Here is a 19,381-nt window from a genome sequence, read left to right as displayed (position 1 = left end):
CTGAAGATAACTGAAAAATTCCCTACCTTGATTATTACTCTAATCTTCAATTAAAATTATGCAAAAGTAATGTTATAAAAAGGATAAGAAATTAAACTGAATCAATTAAGAGTCCAGAATAAAACCTGATATATTTAATTAATAAAGACATGCCTTACAAATGTTTTCCTAATGTGACACCAAGTTCTGAATTCTAGGTTTGGCAATATTTCTTTAAAAAGGAAAGTATAAAAGTAACTATTCTATTTAGGTCTTATGTTAAATGAATCATAATCAAATGTTTTATATTGTATACTCTCTCATTATGTTCATTTCAACTTCCAGTTCTATACTTTACACATCAGATGTTCCCATAAAACAGTTTTTGCTTTTCCTCATCACTGCATAAAGCAATGTGCCTGAGAATAACTGGTAGCTATAGTATAAATGTTTACGCTTACATTTGTATTTATACACATTTGAAAACCAAATTACAGTAAGTCCTCACTTAAGGTCATTGACAGGTTCTGTGACTTTAAGTGAAATGATGTATAACGAAACCAATGTTACCACAGGCTAATTGATATAAACATGAGTTAAGCTCCTACAGCATATCATAAACATTATAACAATGTTGAACACAGACACATTATCTCAGGACCTGCTGTACCTCTTTAGTGTCTTAACCTACACAGCACTATTTGTCTAAATTTGTCTGTGGTGAGCAACTTTTGAAATAGCAATTTTAAAGGCATGTTAAGTAGGTGGTCCTTGCTGTCCTTTTCTTGGCTTAAGCGGGAGAGACTTAACATTAACTGTAATTTTAAGATTCCCCACAATATGCTATAAAAAGCAAAAAAGATTTCTTTATCTGCTTAATTTGTTCAATTTTAAATTCTCTGACAATATTTAAGCTGTAGAAATTTGATTATTAGTGAAATTAATACTGTGAACTTTTTCTCTACTGGAAAAACAAAGGTTGTATGATGTTTGTTTATACTGCATTAGTGTTTTGCTCTGTGAACTTATAAACAAAATCCAAGATAAAAATCTTTATAATTTTAAATCTCAATATATAATTTAAAAAATTACTACATAATTAATGAAATATTATAAAGCTTTAAAATTATATATTGATGAGATTTTGTTTCATAAAAGTATTACTCAAAGAACACTGTCACAAATAAAGCTTTAAAATTATATATTGATGAGATTTTGTTTCATAAAAGTATTACTCAAAGAACACTGTCACAATTATCAAAAAAATGTATAGTGAAAGGGGCCTGGTGGTTCAGGCAGTTGGAGCTCCATGCTCCTAATTCCGAAGGCTGCCGGTTCGATTCCCACATGGGCCAGTGGGCTCTCAACCACAAGGTTGCCAGTTCAATTCCTCGAGTTCCGCAAGGGATGGTGGGCAGCGCCCCCTGCAACTAAGGTTGAACACGGCATCTTGAGCTGAGCTGCCACCGAGCTCCCGGATGGCTCAGTTGGTTGGAAAGCATCCTCTCCCGCAAGGGATGGTGGGCTGCGCTCCCTGCAACTAGCAATAGCAACTAGACCTGGAGTTGAGCTGCGCCCTCCACAACTAAGATTGAAAGGACAACTTGACTTGGAAAAAAGGCCTGGAAGTACACACTGTTCCCCAATAAAGTCCTGTTCCCCGTGCCCAATAAAATCTTTAAAAAAAATGTATAGTGAAACATTATTAGTTAACGCAGATTATTTTTTATTTCCTCAAGGTTACAGTTTTGTAAATACACAGGGTTTTTCTACAAGAGGCTAAAGAATCTAGAAAAAAAATTTATGTCTGCTCTCATCTACTCTCAAATTCAACCCACATTAATGGGAGACAAGGATAAAATAGATGATTGACAGTCACAGATGATACAAACCTTATGCATCCATGTATTTCAACTTCCTCTACCAAATCTTTCCCAGAAACATTAGCAGTTAACAAGACTGAACAATCTTAGTAACAAACCCTTTCACTAAAAAGCAACGAAATTACTTCGAGAGAGCAGGAGGTATTGATAAAAGCAAAGGTCAGGAACAACCATAGATGAACAAACTAGCAGTGTCTGAATAACCAAGTTTATTGTACTGTAAAATGCAGAATAATTATGTTGCCTTAAAAAATGATAGCTTGTGGAAATGTTTTACAGGCATCTTAATTGTGACTAAAGATTTTAGGTGCAATTGGAGAACTCAGCTTGGAAAAGAAAAAGGCTGAATAATGAAAGATGAATGTAATGGCAAAATTCTAAGCAAACTTCTTCTAAGCAGATTTGCTGTGGTTTCTGACCATCCAAAAGGGTGTATTTTTCATATGCAAAAATGCTACCGAGTATAGTCTGCAAAATCTCAAATATGGTACGTAACAGTCTCAAACTTGACATATGTAAAACAAAAATCTTAATTTTCACCCCCTAACCCTATTCCAATCTTACCCATTTCAGTTAACAGTGCCACTATTGCTAAGGAATGGGGTCCTCCGTGTTCCTCTTTTCCCTCTTCCATCACATTTCATTCAACAGCAAATCCTGCTGGCTCTACCTCCGAAAAATATCTTCAATCAGACACTTAAAAGCCGTGTTGTCTATAGCACTGTAATGTTCTCCCTTCTTTCACTCTTGCCCCCTACAGTGTTTTCTCTGCATAGCAGCCAGAATCACCTTAAAAATATAAACCATATCATATGACCTCTAACGACTTAAAACTAAAGGCTATCAGCTATTCTTATCTCTCACCATCTAGTTTTGCCACCCTCTTCAACCATTTCCTACCCTTCTTTCCATCATGACAATGATTTATAATGATGGTCATCTTCCTGGACTATGAAAATGTTGAGTGTTCTCATTTCAGGGCCTTTGCATATGCTTGTCCCTTTGCTGACTCAAACTCTTCCCTCAGATTTTAACATGGCTGGCTCCCCTTCATTCAGAAACCAGCAAAATGTTTCTTTATAACACTATCTGTTTATTTAGTATTTGTTTACTGATTGTTCCTCTTGGCTCCTCTATAAGCTCTATGAGACCAGCAACTTTGTTTTGATTGCCACTGTACCTCCAGCACCAAGAAAACAGAAGGCACTGTGGAATGAACATTCTTACTGCAAACTGAGATGTAAGAAGCAAGCCCAGTCCACCTACATCCACTATCCATTCTTCTTTTATAAGGAGGAAAAAAGTCTTTGCTTGAGCACGTAATTTAAATAAATGATCTTCAACCATGGAACAAATAAATAATCCTACAAAAAGACATTATAAAAGATTGATTCCTTACTCCCAACATAGTATTTCTAAATGGAAAAACCTGGTTTTCAAGAACAAAACAATTAGAAGTCAATTGCACAGGTATCTTTACTGTGCTTAGTATTTGAAAGATTTATCAATAACTAAAGTCAATAGTTCCTTTGAAAGAAATCATCAGTACTATCAGCTGGAACTTAAAGAAAAACCCACCTAAACCCTCAAACAACAGTGAATTTTTGTATAACACAAGGAAAAAATACCACCTGCATTTTTAATAAGAGTACCTAGCTGGGCTTGAAAATGCAAAAATCTAGTAAGAAATATTTCATTATGGAAAAATTCTATTTTAATAAGTCTGTGTTAAATGCCAGTTTGCTGAGATTAAATATTTTCAAACATCAAATCACTACGACTACAGCATTACTCAAAAACACTTTCAAAGCTGCAAAATTTCAGAAATTTCCTAGGGACACAAACCACTGAATAAAACAAGTACTGTATTAAGTATAGTTACGTATTATTAAGCTTAATCATCTCGAACAGGGCCGGGAAGTAGGAACAAAAAAAGGATAAGCTCAAAATAATTCTAACAATAAAGTTGAAGAAAAGATGTAAGAGACTATTTCAGACTGCTTTCATTTTATATACAATTCATGTTACAATTCCATTAAGCTTACCAATATGGTATTTTCACCCATATGTGGATTGTTTGTAAGAGGGAAACCCCTCACGACAGCAGTAAATTGAGAGCTAATAGCACAAAAGTATGGGAGTGGGGGAAAAATAAATATACACTGCAAAAACAGAAAAACTAATAAGCAGAAGAGCTTGGGCCCATTTAGCTCATAAACAGTCCTAACATTTTTAAACAGGATGTATACTAAATACGAGGTATGTTCAAAAGATACGGTGAAATTTTAAATTAAAAAATTGTATGATAGTAAAAGACCATTGCCATTAATCCCCCCCCAAAATACACCCCCTCGCTTCAAACACTTATCCCATCATCCTTCCACTTTCTGAAGCAGTTCTGGAAGTCCTCTTTCCTGAGTCTTTAAGGTCTAGGAATACTGAGGCCTGTGGCTCCACCCTCTGGGCTTGAAGCTCCACCCTCAATCATTCGTCCTTTTTCTTGAAGGGCAGCACGTTTGCAGCTGAGTAGTGTTATCAGCCTGTCTCCTGCCTACAGAATTTGGAAAGTTCATCAGCCTTTCCTCATCCTGTCAGTGCAAACTGGCATTGTTTCTGCTGATATAGCATTCTCAAAACCCTTGTGGGCAATCTGCGTATGCCACAGGGGTACACAACATTAGACAACAGGGTCTTCCACAGATCTTCCATAATTTCTATTCAATCTCTATTTCTGGCTTTTGCTGATATTGACATCTATGAGTCACATGCTTAATCTCCAGCAAAAGCAAAAGGTTATCTAACCACACTCTGGGCTTTCTCTCAGTACTTTCCTGACAATGAATCTCCTAATTTTAGTGTCTTCTACATTATGGATAGGCTGACAATCTCCCAAATAATCAAGTCCTAGATTCTGTTTTTCTCATTTGGCATTTTAATTATGATGGGTCTTGGTGTGGGCCTCTTTGGATTCATTTTGTTTGTGACTGTGCTTCCTGGACTTGTCTGTTTCCTTCGCCAGGTTAGGGAAATTTGCAGTCATTATTTCTTCAAATAGGTTTTCAATTCCCCGCTCTTTTCCTTCTGGTATGCCTATGTGAATGTTGGTATGCTTGATGTTGTCCCAGAGGTCCCTTAAACTCTCATTTTTTTGGATTCTTTTTTCTGTTCTGGTTGGGTGTTTTCTGCTACCTTATCTTTAAAATTGCTGGTTCCAGTCCTCTGCTTCATCTAGTCTACTGCTGATTGCCTCTAATGTAGTCTTCATTTCAGTTATTGTATTCTTTATTTCTGACTGGTTCTTTTTTATGTTTTCTATCTCCATTTTTATGTTTCCTATCTCTTTGTTGAAGTTCTGAGATCACTGCCCATTCTTATAACAAGTGTTTTGACCTCTACATCTGCTAAATTGTTTGTCTCCATTTTGTTTAGTTCTTCTTCTGGAACTTTGTTCTGTTCTTTCATTTGGGACTTTTGCCTCCCCATTTTGGTTGCTTGTTTCTACATATTAGAGCTGTTATGTCTCTTGGTCTTAGTAGAGTGGCCTTATGTTCTAGGTGTCCTGTGGGGCCCACTGGCACAGTCTCCCTGGTCAATTGAGCCAGGTGCTCCAGGTGTGTCCCTTGTGTGGGTTGTGTGCCCTCTTGTTGTAGATGATCCTTGATTGCCGTTTCTATGTCAATGGGAAGGACTGACCCTCAGGCTGATTGGTTTTGAAGACTGGCAATAACTACAGTGCAAGGCTAATCCTATGGAACAGGATTCGCTGTAGAAGGGCTCTGGTACCTGCCACTCTGCCTTTTGGATATGCAGCCAGCAGAGGCAGCTGGGTGGTGGTCCAGTGCAGTCCAGAGCCGGTCACTGGGTATGCTGACCCCGATGCCTCCTGGGAGGGGCCCCACTGCATGCCACAGTCAGCTGAAGCCGGTGCCCTGTCCGGGGCCAGCTGGCCTGAGCCACAAAGCCATCCACTGATGGCCACCACCCACAATGGGCTTGAAGGTGCCTGGATGAGGCCAAGCCTCGAACCAAGGCCAGCTCCCACCAGTGCTGGACTTAGGGCTGCTCAGCAAGAGATACAGGGCACACCAAGGCCAGATGCTGCTTGTTTGGGGTTTGTGAACTTTTGAGAGCTTTTAGGGAAGTCCACAGTATGAGCCAAGACAGGTTGTTTGTATGGAAAAGCCACTGGAAATGGCTTGGGTGAGCCTGCAAGTTTGTTGGGACAGGGTGTCGGAATCACCAGGGTGGGGGCAAATGGTATTAGCCATGTTGATGGAGACTCATATATGGTCTGATACAATTCAGCTAGGCTCTCTGGTATTATGTAATAAAGAGCTCTTTTCTTCCAGTTTCCAATAACATGTTCCTCATTTCCTTCTCACCAGAGGCACCTTTAAACATTCCTATTCTACCAACACTCTGTTTATGATATACATATTCTCCAACATGCGCCTAACTTTGTTCTGAGCACTCACCAGCAGTGCCTTTAACATCCATATTTCTACCAACAGTCTGTTCAAGGCAATTATGCTTTTCTTATCATGTACCTCAAAATTCTTACAGTCACTACCCATCACCCATCTCCAAGGATACCTCTACAGTTTTTTGTTATTCTTTATAGTAGCACCCTGCTTTCTGGTACAAAAATCTGCATTAGTTTCCTGTGGCTGTTTGTTGTAACAAGTTACCACAAACTTAGAGACTTAAAACAACAGAAACTTATTCTCTTAAGAATCCAGCAGCAAAGTCTAAAATCATCATCACTGAGCTGAATCAAGGTGTGAATAGGACCACACTTCCTCCAGAGGCTCTAGATTCTTCCTCTAGATTCTCTACAGGAGAATCTGCTTCTGGCTACTTCTGAGTTCCGGCTCCCAGCACTCCTTGGCGTGTGGCCCCATCACTGTCTCTGTGCTCATAGTGCCCCTGGGTGGCCGTTCTTCAGCCTGCCACAGACACGTACTCTTCAGTGTCTCTCTTTGCCTTCACTCTTTTGGTCCATTTGTTTCAAATAGTTGTATAATGTAATCAGCTCAATTATCCATGCTCATAAAGGAATATATTAGCAAAGTTTGTGGAACTAGAAATGCAGCCAGAGAAATTTAAATAGGCAAATTCTACATGAAGTAAAAGTAGAAAATTTAGCTATTTCCTGCCATCTTATTTAACTTCTGGGTAAATTAGTAATTTTCACGCACATAATAAAAAGCAAAAGTTTGTAAATAAAATACAACTTTAATCATGAAAGTGAAGGTTTTCATGGAGAAGGTGCACTCAGGAAACAGATCAGCTAAGGAACAAAATCACAAGGTTAATTGCAATGACAGGCAATCATCTCCATCACTAAAGACTGAATATGTGGTTTTAAAGCTACTATATAACAGATTCTCTCCTCCCTCAAACCTTTAAATTTTAAAGCCTGTTTTACACTCAATTGGAAAACAAAGTCTAAAATCTAATTCTCTTCTTACCTCTACACAGTCAAAGTTCTCATCAACTTTCGATGCATATTCAACACGGAACATTGTTGACAGGCTACCAGCAATATAGTATAACAGGATCTTCAGACCCTTGTAACCAAAAGCAGTTTCACTGAAAGAGGAAAAAACAGTAGTAATCTAAGACCCCAAAATGAGTCTTTGTGAAGTCATTACATAGTATTAATCCTACATATAAACAAGTTTAACTTCATGGGTAGTTTCAAGATTTTAAACTATACTTATAAAAAAAAATCTGTAATGATACTGTGCTTCAGCTTTCCTCACTTATAAAATGAGAATAGCACCAACCTCAAAAATATTGTTTGGGTTAAATAAGTAAGTTAATACATGTAAACTGCTTGTCACAGTGACTGGCACATTGTACAAAGAACTCAATAAACGCTTACTACCACTGCAACAGTTGCTGCTGTTGCAACACTGCTACTGCTGCTATTACTAGTATTAGGAGGCATTTTACATTAGAGACAAGTATTAAACTGGCACCTGGCTAGACAAGCAGCTAAGATGTAGCCTTGGTTCTGTCCTTCCAACTTACCACTTGCTTCCATCACCAACATTCAGAGCTGCTGAAAGTGGTCATAGCATCTGTCTAATTACAGCCCGTTATGAACTCGAAAAGCAGATGTGGAGTTGCTGCTATTTTTCCAACCCTGCTCCCTGCTATCAATCTATGACTTGCAGCTTAAAAAGAGTCTTAAAAAATGAATTCTGAAATATCCAGAATAGGTAAATCTATAGACACAGAAAGTAGATTAGGAAGGGTGGGGGAAAAAGCGACTGGGGAGAAATTGGTTGTATTTTGGTGGAAGTGATGAAAATGTTCTAAAACTGACTGTAGTGACTGATGATTGAACAATTCTGAATATACTAAAAACCATTGAATTGTATAGTAAATTATATCTCAATAAAGTTCTTAAAAGTGAATTCTGAAAGAAGAATCCTTAAAAGAAGCAGTGTCATTTCCAGATTTCTGTCTTGACTACCAAAATAAAATATGAGCAGTGTCCATCCCAGGACTCTGAAAATTACGTGCAGTAAGTAGAAAGAAGTGGCAGTGGTACTAGAATCTGGACTGATGTCATGCTTGAGTCATAAGATATGAGATTATCACAATTATGTGACTGTCATCTGTCTATCTCAGAAGAAAGCTATGCCAGCGTACCACTTAATGACATACAAACCAGACAAGTCTACGTGCAAAATGCCATTAAACAGTATCTATAAAATCACATCCTACCCACTAAGATATTACCACAGAAAGAAATTTTCAATAGCAGTAAGAAGAGACTAGCTCCTTAAAGACAGAAATCCAATGAAAAAACATTCTTTTTTATTTTTATAAAAAAAATTATTTTTATAATAAAAATAAAACCTGTTTAAGATATGAAAGGCTCAAATTTTGGCATGAATCAATATGTAATAATATTTTATTAACATTAAAACACGTAAAATGCCCAATCTGATACATTAATAACGAGAAATTCTCAGGAAATTTGATGGAGAGACATTTGTCAATTTAAAAACACATTAAATAAATATGCCAATGATGTTGAAATAATACATAAGAAAAACAGCCGTGAAGGGAAATATTTTAAATGCCAACTATGTCTAAACATCCTTCCCTAATACAACAAACCAGGATTCCTTGGGAAAATGGCTGACTCTAGAACTAAAAGAGAAAGTACTAGACGAATCTAGAACATTTTATTGTATCAGAAAGTAAAGTGTCCCCCAAATGATGATGATATATCAAAAGTACTCAAAAGCCAGTTTGACAGGGTAGCCACTTGATGAACCTGGGATGATTTGAACATCAAAATTAGTAACAGGAACAGATTGTATCACACTGAATTAAAAAAGAATCTTTGAATCTATTCTGTTATTAAAAAAATACAGAAGAGGAAGAGAAGCTCTACCTTACAGTAGAATGCCAACTAATAAATGTAGAAGATATGACAGAGTAGAAAAATCACCATGTTATAATCAGTAAAATACTGATTAAGGTTAAGAATCATTAACAAATTTAAAAACTACTGAGCACAAGCTTGACGGGAAACACGGTATTTTTTTCAGTCTCAGAGTATGCCTCCACAGATTATATATGAATAACAAAGGGGAAAACATTATCCTTATAGTGGAGAAACCTGGCAGACACCTCCAAACTAAGTAATCCAAGTTAACTTCACCAGCAATGGGACAAATTGATATCATGGACTTTCTGATATGATACACCAAAAAGGACACAACTTCTGCCATGGCACTATGAAAATATGCGTTATATGAATTTAATCATAAAGAAACGAACTAAACCAAAACAAAGGTTTAAAAAAACTAGCTTACTCTCTACAAAAATGTCAATGTCATGAAAAACAAAGAAAGGCTGAGGAACTATTTCAGATTACAGGAGACTAAAGAGATACAACTAAATGTAATACGTGATTCTATATTGAATTCAGGAAGGGGAAAGTTTCTTATAAAAGAATCATTGAAAATCAATTGGCAAAATTTGAAATGTGGACTATATATTAGAAAATAGTACTGTATCAATGGTAAATTTCCAGAGTCTTGATAATTCTACTATAGTTGCCTTTGCTTTTAGAAAATACACACTAAAGAATTATTAGAAAATACACACTAAAGAAAATACACACTAAAGAATGCCTTTGCTTTTAGAAAATACACACTAAAGAATTTAGGAGTAAGAAATCTAGATATATCTAACCTATTCTCAGATGGTTCAACAAAAACATATCAATATATTTGTATAAGAAGAGAGAATGATTAAAGCAAATATAGCTAAATGTTAACAACTAGTGGATCTAGGGAAAGGCTATACAGAGAACTATTCTTGCAACTTTCTGCAAACTTGAAATTTTTTCAAAATCAAGTTTAAAAAAAGGTAATTGACTGTTCTAATAATATTATGAAAGTATAGGAAATTAAAGCACTACACTAAATATCGCAGGACATATCTTTGAAGTTGTTTTTAAAAATAAATTTCTCTTAACTTAGTTGTCAGAGAATAACAACTTTAGCTTTCTAGCTTTAGGGGGCTGTATTCTGTACTAGAAGCAGTATAGCAAAGTGGTAGGAAGTAAAATGTAGTAGTTGTGAATATGGGCTCTGCAGTCAAATTGCCTGAATCTGAACTTTGGCCATTCACATATCCTTAGGCATCTATCCAATTCCACCAATGCACAATATAACAAATAATACCATTGCTAAGACTGTTGTGAGAATTAAATGAAATAATGCATCTATAGTACTAAATGATACATAGTAAATTTGTGTCTCAATGTCAAAAATGTCATTCTTATATTTTAAAATAAATCACACTAAAATAACACTAAAGAAAATAAATTCTGATTTCTAAATCTTAAAGAAGAATGATTTTTTTTTTTTAATTTGCCATACTAATTTGGCAAACATCTTACTAAGTTACTTACTCATCCCCAAAGAGTTGATGGGTATATTCAGGAAAGAAAGTTCTAATGTCATTCTCAAGATCTTCAGGAAAACGAACTGTTTAAAAGAATGAAAAATACAGAGGTATTAAAGATATTAAATTAAAGAAATTAAAGGTGACAGGTATTTCCATTTCAAGAATTTCACTATACTAGGATACAGCCAACATTTTTTTTCCTTAACATGTTGCTTTTCCATTATATGATTTACACTGGATTCTCAAGAGACAGATGAACAATGAAAATTAGAATATCATTTTGAGGGCTTCAGTGACAAAAAAACTACTGATTCTAAGAATCAGAAACTAGGCATGACAGAGGCATCTGATTTAATTTTTACTTTAATGTATGTTTACACACAATGCAAAGAGTAAAAGAAAACAAAACCAAAAATGACACTTTGTGATAAGAAAGCTACAGCATCAAGGAAACAAAAACAGAATGTGATAGGAAACATTCTGAGAACAAGAACAGAGTTTGATGAAGCCCATGTCATCACATCATTCATGACTACAAGACAATATTTATGTTCCTTGTTTTGCTTTGTTTTTGCTATTAAAAGTAATGCTGAAATGGCATCCTTATATACACCTTGCTGTACTTTTACAAGTACACACAAGGTAAATTCCTGGCAGTAGAAATACTTAATAAAAGTATTGAAATATTTTTATAAATACTGCTTAAGTGCCCTCTGAAAATAATGTTAATAGTTTACGCAACTACCAGCAGCTACTTAAACTCCTTTATTTCCCACATCCTTGACAATGCTTTGTACCCTCAATTTTAATTTCTACCAATCCAAAATGGAAATGGGTATCCTGTTGGTATTTTTATTTGCAGATATTATGAGTACTGGTATTAATGGACATTTTCCCAATTTATCTTATGAAGAAAAACTTTACTAAAAAAAAATCCTTAAGCAATTGAAAAATGAAAAAGTTGTAGATGAAAAATTTCTATCACTGTTCTCACAGAGCAGGACATTTGCAGGTTATGAAAGTTACCATTTGGCAGATTACTGATTTACAAAAGGAAAGGTATCTTTTCACTGTAGAGATCTGGCAGTCACCACCTTTCCAAGTGATTTTAGTTACAATCTCTCATTGCTGGATAGACCAACATTATGTGCCTCCTGATTCAATGCAATATAATGTATACAGACAGCATTACCTATGAAGGTTTCTTACCAAAACAATTTATCCTAGATCTAGTCAGCTTTGTATGTTCCAAGGGTAGGGGAACAAGTTACACACTACCAAAAGAAAACAGAAAAATCAAGAAAAATGTAGATTTGTCTAATAATTCTACACAATGACTACTCTTCCAAATAAATACTGGCATGGGTGTGACAGTTCCTTGTGGGGTGAGAGGAACTGTTTTGGATTAACAGATTAAAGAAACATCACAATCAAACACAATACATGATCCTTGATTGGATTCTGGTTTAAATAATTTTTTACAAAAAGCTACTGAAGACTTTCAAGGACAACCAGGGAAACCAGAAAATTACACGATATCAAGTAATTACCATTAATTTTCTTAGGTTTGATAATGGTATGATGTTTATATATGTGAGTATTCATGTAGTAGGACATGTGCTTTGAGGAAACTATCATGATGTTCAGAAACCTGCTTTCAAATAATTCAGCAAAAATACAAACCTATTAAAGCAAATATGGCAAAATGTTAATTGAATGTAGGTGTCAAATATATATGTAAGTCTTGTTTTAGCCTCTCAACTTTTTTATGTATTTGCAAATTTTCATAATGAAAATTTAAAGAAAAAAGGTTCTGGGCAAATACAGCAAAATGTTAAGATTTGAAGATGAGTGATGGAATCACAGATATTCATCAGTTTGCCCTTTATTTTTTGCATGTCTGTAATATTTCATAATAAAAAGTAAGCAGTCCAATATGTTTAGACTCATTAACCTAAAAATTCCCACTACTGCATCTTTAATATTTAAAAATGTTTGGAAGTCTCTAGAAATTATTAAAAATTAATTTTAAACTACTGCTTGTAATATAACATATAGGCTTTGGTAATGATGGGTAGAGACATGAATAGAGACATGGATAGAGAAAAAGACAAGCAATTATAAAGTGTCATAAGCCTAGTTACAATAACCATTTTTATAATTTAGATTGGCCTTCTTCAAATGCCCCATTCACCCACATTAATGACGTTTTACTATTTTAGCATGGAGTTTAGTCCACAGAAAATAGGAACTAAAAGAAAAACGTGATGAGTTTTTTTAAAACTCAAATAGCTTAAGACAAATATATAATTAAATATTTATTGTTTGGATTTGATTAGATTTTAAGGGTTATACATTGAAAAGATACCAAGGGCTATACTTGATAGAGATTAGAATGAACGTTATCTCCTTAAAAGAGGGTTTTTAAGGTAAAAAGTCCTAGGCCTAGACAAAACAAACAAGTGGTGCTAAGGAAACAAAGAATAGAGGTTAGTCCTTTTAATAAATAAGGCACAAGTGCGAGTTTGCTATTCTCAAAAAAACAACAAAACAACCCTCAATATACAACTATAGTAATTATGAAAGAAATGAAATCACATAGTATGTGGCCTTTTGTGTCTGGCTTCTTTCACTTAATATGTTCTCAAGGTTGATGCATGTTGAAATAATACCAGTAGCATTCCTTTTCGTGGCTGAATAATAATTCTACTGCATGGATATACCATATTCGTTTATCCATTCTTCAGTTAATGGACATTTGGCATGTTTCCACTTTGGAGCTATTTTGAAAATGCTATTGATATTCGTGTACTGCAAGTTTTTGTGTGAATAATGTATGCCAACGCTGGATATACTCTTCAGGAGCAGTCACACACAAGGTAATATGTCATTAACAATATTATTAGCTGTCACTTGAACATTTACTGTGCGCCAGGCAATTTGCTAAAAATTTTATGCACACTATTGTAGTTAATGCTCACAAGAGCTACAGAACTTCCATTTTATAGATGAATAATACAAAAAGGACACTAATTTGCTCAAAGTTACCAAGTTGGTAAGTAGTGGGGTTAAGGCCAAATCAATATATACATGTACATAAAAACATGCACAAAGTACAAACTTTCTCCTGGATATCACAAATATTAAATCTTTTTTAAGTCTTTATACAGTAGAGTTATGTCAGTAAAGCAAAAGAGCAAGCAAGCAACCCAAATTTCAAGCACGTTGAAGAATGATGAAATAAATTATAAACACGAAATGGTTTATATAATCATTAAGCCATGTTATTGAGAAATATTTGGTGATATAGAAAAATGTTCACAATGCACAGTTAAGTGACTAGAACAAGATACTGTGATCTTAATTTTATATAAGAGAAATAATGCAAATGAATATATATCTAAAAAAACTAGATGGAAATACCTCAAATTATAATACAGAAATATTTATTCTGGGTGATGGAATTATGGGTAATTTTTATTTCCTATATTCTTAATTTTCCAAAATTTCTATAAAATATGTAATGTTCCAATACAGAAATATACAATATAAAAATCTGAAATAATTTAAAAGAGGCACTAAAAATTTTCTTTCCAGGAATACCTATGTCATTCACATTTTTGGAGAAAAATAAAAGTCAGGGCCTGGAATACTAACTGGCACCTTATTGCCAACAGAGCATAAGACCAGCAGTAAATCTACTTTTTGAATATACTCATGTATATGTATAATTACACTTACATAAAGTTCTAAAACAGGCAGACAGAACTAATTTTGGTGAAAGAAATGATCAGAACAGCAATCACCTTGCAGGGAGCAGGGACTGCATAGGAAGGAGCAAAGTTCTGTCCAGAGACGCCTGCTCTCATTAATGTTAGAGCAATACTCAACAGCAATGAGCTCACCTGCTCACCTAGCAGAACTTAGTTTCAAAATACCATTTTCCACTAAAAGAAACCAGGGCTCCTTGGAAAAATGGCTGTTTTCGGAGCTGAGATAGCAGATATAACAGAGATAACAGATGAGCCCGCAACATCTTGTTTCAGAAAGTAATCAAAGTATGAAGTAATCAAATAATGAAGAGGACATGTAAAAAAGAACAAGCTTGAACTGGGCTCTCACTGGCAAGTCAGGGATAACATGAATACCAAAATACATTAATAGTAACTGGTTACAATCAACTAAATAAAACAGAAAATAAATGAAAAAGTTTAAAGAAAAACTGGAAGTTTAAAGAAAAACTAATAGGACACAGTGAGATGTGCACCTCACTTCTGTGCTATTCCTACCAAAGAAAGTATAATCTGAAATAAGCCATGAGTAAACATCAGACAAACACAAATTGAGGGACATACAAAATAAGTAGCCTGTAATCTTCGAAATGTCAAGGTCATCAAAGTCAACAAAAGAGACAATTATTCCAATCTGAAGGAGGCAAAAGAGACAGGAAACCAAATGTAAGCCCTGATTCTAAACTGGATCCCTTTGCTGTAAAGGGCATTTTGGGACAACTAAGGAAACTTGAATGGAGTCTGTGAATTAGATGGTGATAATGTACTAATTTTCTAATTTTGATGGTTATATTCTGGTTATGTAGGATAACATTCCTGTTCACAGGAAATATACACTAAAGTATTTGTTGTGGTGGTTCATCAAGTCAGCAATTTATTCTCAAATAGTTCAGGGGAAAAAAGATCTTTGTATTTATACTTCCAGCTTTTCCATAAGTTTGCAATTGTTTCAAAAACAAAATAAAACAAAGAGGAATGTAACCCACCATATCTGCTGCATGTCTCAACCCCCAAAAAATTGGGTTTTAAATTAAAATTTTAAAAAGCAGCTATTTTGGGGGTAAAAACATGTGTTTCATTGTAGTATATAAATTGGACATCACTTTTTAAGAAGTAAAAATAAGTTATCTAACTTTATCCCGTCTATTCTTCTAGCTATCCCATTTCTCAACGCCACTTTACAGCAAAACTCTTCAAAAAAAAATCTATACTCCATTACTCTAATTCCTCTCCTCTTAATTTATCTTAAACTACTACGAAGAGGTAGATCCTATGACTCTATCACTTCTCTTGGAAAAAAATCGTTAAATCACTAAATCCCAATAGCCTTGTTAGTAGAACTACCAGCAAATATTTGACAAAGTTGATTACTTCTTCCTGCTTCAAACACTTTCATCATTTGGCTCCCAGATCTCGTCCTCCCAAGCTATGCTTCGCAGTCACAATGGCTTCCTTAATGTTCCCTGAACATGTCCAGCACACTCTGCACTTGCTATTCTTTGGCTTGGTAGACTCATCTTTGAGCTATTTACATGGCTCAAAGACTCACTTCTTTTAGTATCTACTCAAATGTCACCTTAGCAATAGAACCTGATCACCCTATTATTTCCTCCGTAACACATATCACAACTTGTCATGTATTTATGTCTGTTTCTCATAACCAGAATGAAAGTTCCATGAAGAGAAGGACTATTTGTATACTGTTCTATTTCCAGAGCCCAGATAAATGCGTGCAACATAGTACAGCTAAATAAGTGCTGAATGAACTTAAAAATATAAAGATTATCTCAGTAGAACTTACAATACACTGTATTTTAAAAATAGGTTATATGGCTTTTTAGTAGGATCTAGTATACAAGAGAGTAGAAGGAAGGGCAAACATAATTATATAGGAAAAGATAGGAATGAGAAAGTGCAAGGAAGCAATACAAAAATAAGATGACAAAAGCAACAAAAAATAAATGTAAAGGAGATAAACTGACTAGGTAAAAAAAAAATTATACAATCAAATCCAAACATGTTTTCTATAAAAGATATACCTACAATGAAGATAGATACCTGTATGCCAATGTTGATAGAAGCATTACTCACAACAGCCAAAAGGTGGAAAAAAAACCCGTGTCCATCAACAGATGAATAAACGAAATGTGACATATATACACAATGGAATATTACTCAGCCATAAACTGGAATGAAAATCTGATACATGCTACAATATGAAACGCTAGCCAAGTGAAGTAAGTTGAAAACATTATCCTAAGTGAAATAAGCCACACACAAAAGTACAAATACTGTATGACACCACTTAAACAAAATATCTAGAATAGGTAAATTCAGAGAGACAGAAAGTAGATTAGAGGTTACAAGGGGCTGGAGGAAAAGACAAGTGAGGAGTTAACAGTTTCTGTTTGGGGTGAAGAAAAAGTTTTGAAAGCAGATGCTGGTGATGGTTGCACAACATTGTGAATGTAATTAATGCTGCTTAATTGTACACTTAAAATGGTTAAAGTGAAATACAGAAAAAAAGATTCACCATTTCTCCAGTAACCTAACCCCCAGAGCATCAAATCCCTGTGGGAAAAGTATGCCTGTCAATCACTTACACACAAAGTGAAAACAGCTTGCTATGGGAGGAAGAATCTTGGGATAAACCTTAGTGAAATTACTGGTATATGGTTGAGTTCAAGTTATCCCATGTGCCTAGCACAGTGCCTATCACATTGTAAGTTTCAACAAACATTTATCCAGAGAAGATGGGAGGGAGATAGGACAGGGGGGCTGAAGAGAAAGAGGGAAGGAAGAAGGAAAGTTGGTTTAAAGAAAGCAAGTTACTGCTATTGATTGTTAAAGGAGTAGAATAACCAAATAACTCAGTCAACTTTAGCTGCCATATATGTGTAGAACTTGAATTAAGTGGATTTTGATGTGCGGGAAAAATATATATTAAAAATTATTTTCTATAGTTTGCTCCACACACTATTAATAAAAATAGAAAAACAGAATGGAAGTGGAGATCCCATTTATAATAGCAATAAAATATGTGAAATACCTAGGAATAAACAAGAAACATTTATTTTCTATAAAGTTTAAAACTCTACAGATAGACATGAAAAGGGCCAAATAAATAGGAAATATTCTTGCTATTAGAAGACACCATAAGGATGTTGATAAAAAGATGTTGATTCTCCTAAATTGAACTTAAAATTAAGATCTCAATTTTTTTAAAAAAATCAATAAATAATCAATAAATAATTTGGAATTTCATAAAATGTTTATGTAGAAGAATAAACGTTAGCAAAACTTAGGAAAACTCTTAGAATAATGAGTGGGACATAGTCACATCATATATTTGTCACATTTATTCTAACAGTGCACTAATGACTCAGGGACAAAAATAAAGCCAAGAATATATGATATGTTAGTATGATAAAAAAGAAATTTTAAATCATTAATGAAAAGACAACAAACTGGCAGGTGGATAATTGGCTAGCTCACCTGGAAAAGCATAAAGCTGGATTCCTATCTCTTAACTTATATCAAGATAAAGATTCAAAGGTTTCAATTTAAAAAAACTTTTTCAGAGAAATAAATTTCTTTATAATCTTAGAGTGGGAGTAGCCTTTTTATAAGACACGATGAAAACTCATAAAAAGAAATTTCCCTAGATGAAAAGTTTTAGCTTCTATATAAGAAACCCAAAGTCAAAACTGAAAAAAATATTTGCAATATATGACCAAAAAGGGGCTGATTCTCTTAGAACATAAAGGATACACTTCTCTTAGAATTAAAAACCAACTTTAATTATCAAATCAAAAAAATGGTCAAAAACACAGTAAATAAAAAGCCCAGAAAAATCAAATGTTGTCAAGGATGTGGAGAAATTGGAACTTTTGTGTACCACTGGTGAAAATGTAAAACGAAGCAGCCACTATGGAAAAAGAGGTTCCTCCAAAAATTAAAAATAGAATTACTACACGATCCAGCAATTCCACTTCTAGGTATATATCCAAAAGAATTCAAAGCAGCATCCTGAAGAGATATATTTACACATCCATACTCACAGCAGCCTTGGTCACAATAGCCAAGAGGACCAAGAACCCCAAATATCCATCAACAGATGAATGGATAAACAAAATGTGGCATATACATACAATGGAATATTATTCAGACTTAAAAGAAATCCTGTCACATGCTATAACATGGATGAACCTTGCGGATATTATATTAAGTGAAATAAGCCAGTCACAAAAAGACAAATACTGTATGATTCCACTCATATAAAGTATCCACAGTAGTCAAATTCAGTAGAAACAGAAAGTAAAATGGTGATTGCCAGAGGCTGGGTGGAAGGGGCCCGAAATAGGGAGTAGTTTAATGGGTAATTTCAATTTTGCAAGATGAAAAAGTTCTGAAGATCTGTTGCACAACAATGTGAGTATAATCAACACTACTGAACTATACACATAAAAATGGCAAAGATGGTAAATTTTATGTTACATGTTTTTTACTAGATATTTTTTTAAAAGTCTGTGAGAATACAGTCAATTCACATAAGACATAAAAATGACGAAAAGAAAAAGAAAAAAAGCAAAACTGCTTAATCTCACTAATAAACAAAATGCAAATTAAAACAAGAAACCATTTTTACTCATCAGAAGGAGAGGGTGTTGTTGTTTTGGAATGCAACATTGACCAGGGTATACGTAAAAAGGCAATCTCAAAAAACTCTGGTGTAAATATAGGTACCTTTTTGGAAGATAATTTGGCAATTGCTACTAAAGTAAA

General features: G+C 34.5%; 2 protein-coding genes across 2 annotated transcripts in view; one reads left to right on the top strand and one right to left on the bottom strand.

Moving 5' to 3' along the window:
* The window catches only part of SLC25A12 (solute carrier family 25 member 12), a 166,470-nt gene that overhangs the window by 36,799 nt on the left and 110,290 nt on the right, over positions 1-19,381 (top strand). The gene's annotated exons all lie outside the window — the stretch shown is intronic.
* The window catches only part of HAT1 (histone acetyltransferase 1), a gene marked incomplete at its 5' end in the record, with an annotated part of 46,423 nt that overhangs the window by 22,689 nt on the left and 4,353 nt on the right, over positions 1-19,381 (bottom strand). The window contains 2 exon segments of the mRNA XM_081051798.1: positions 7,334-7,454; positions 10,810-10,885. Of these exon segments, the coding sequence (XP_080907924.1) occupies positions 7,334-7,454; positions 10,810-10,885 (197 nt within the window).

The sequence above is a fragment of the Rhinolophus hipposideros genome, assembly GCF_964194185.1.
Source record: "Rhinolophus hipposideros genome assembly, chromosome: 6".
NCBI lineage: Eukaryota > Metazoa > Chordata > Mammalia > Chiroptera > Rhinolophidae > Rhinolophus > Rhinolophus hipposideros.
This window is presented reverse-complemented; position numbering and strand designations above follow the sequence as displayed.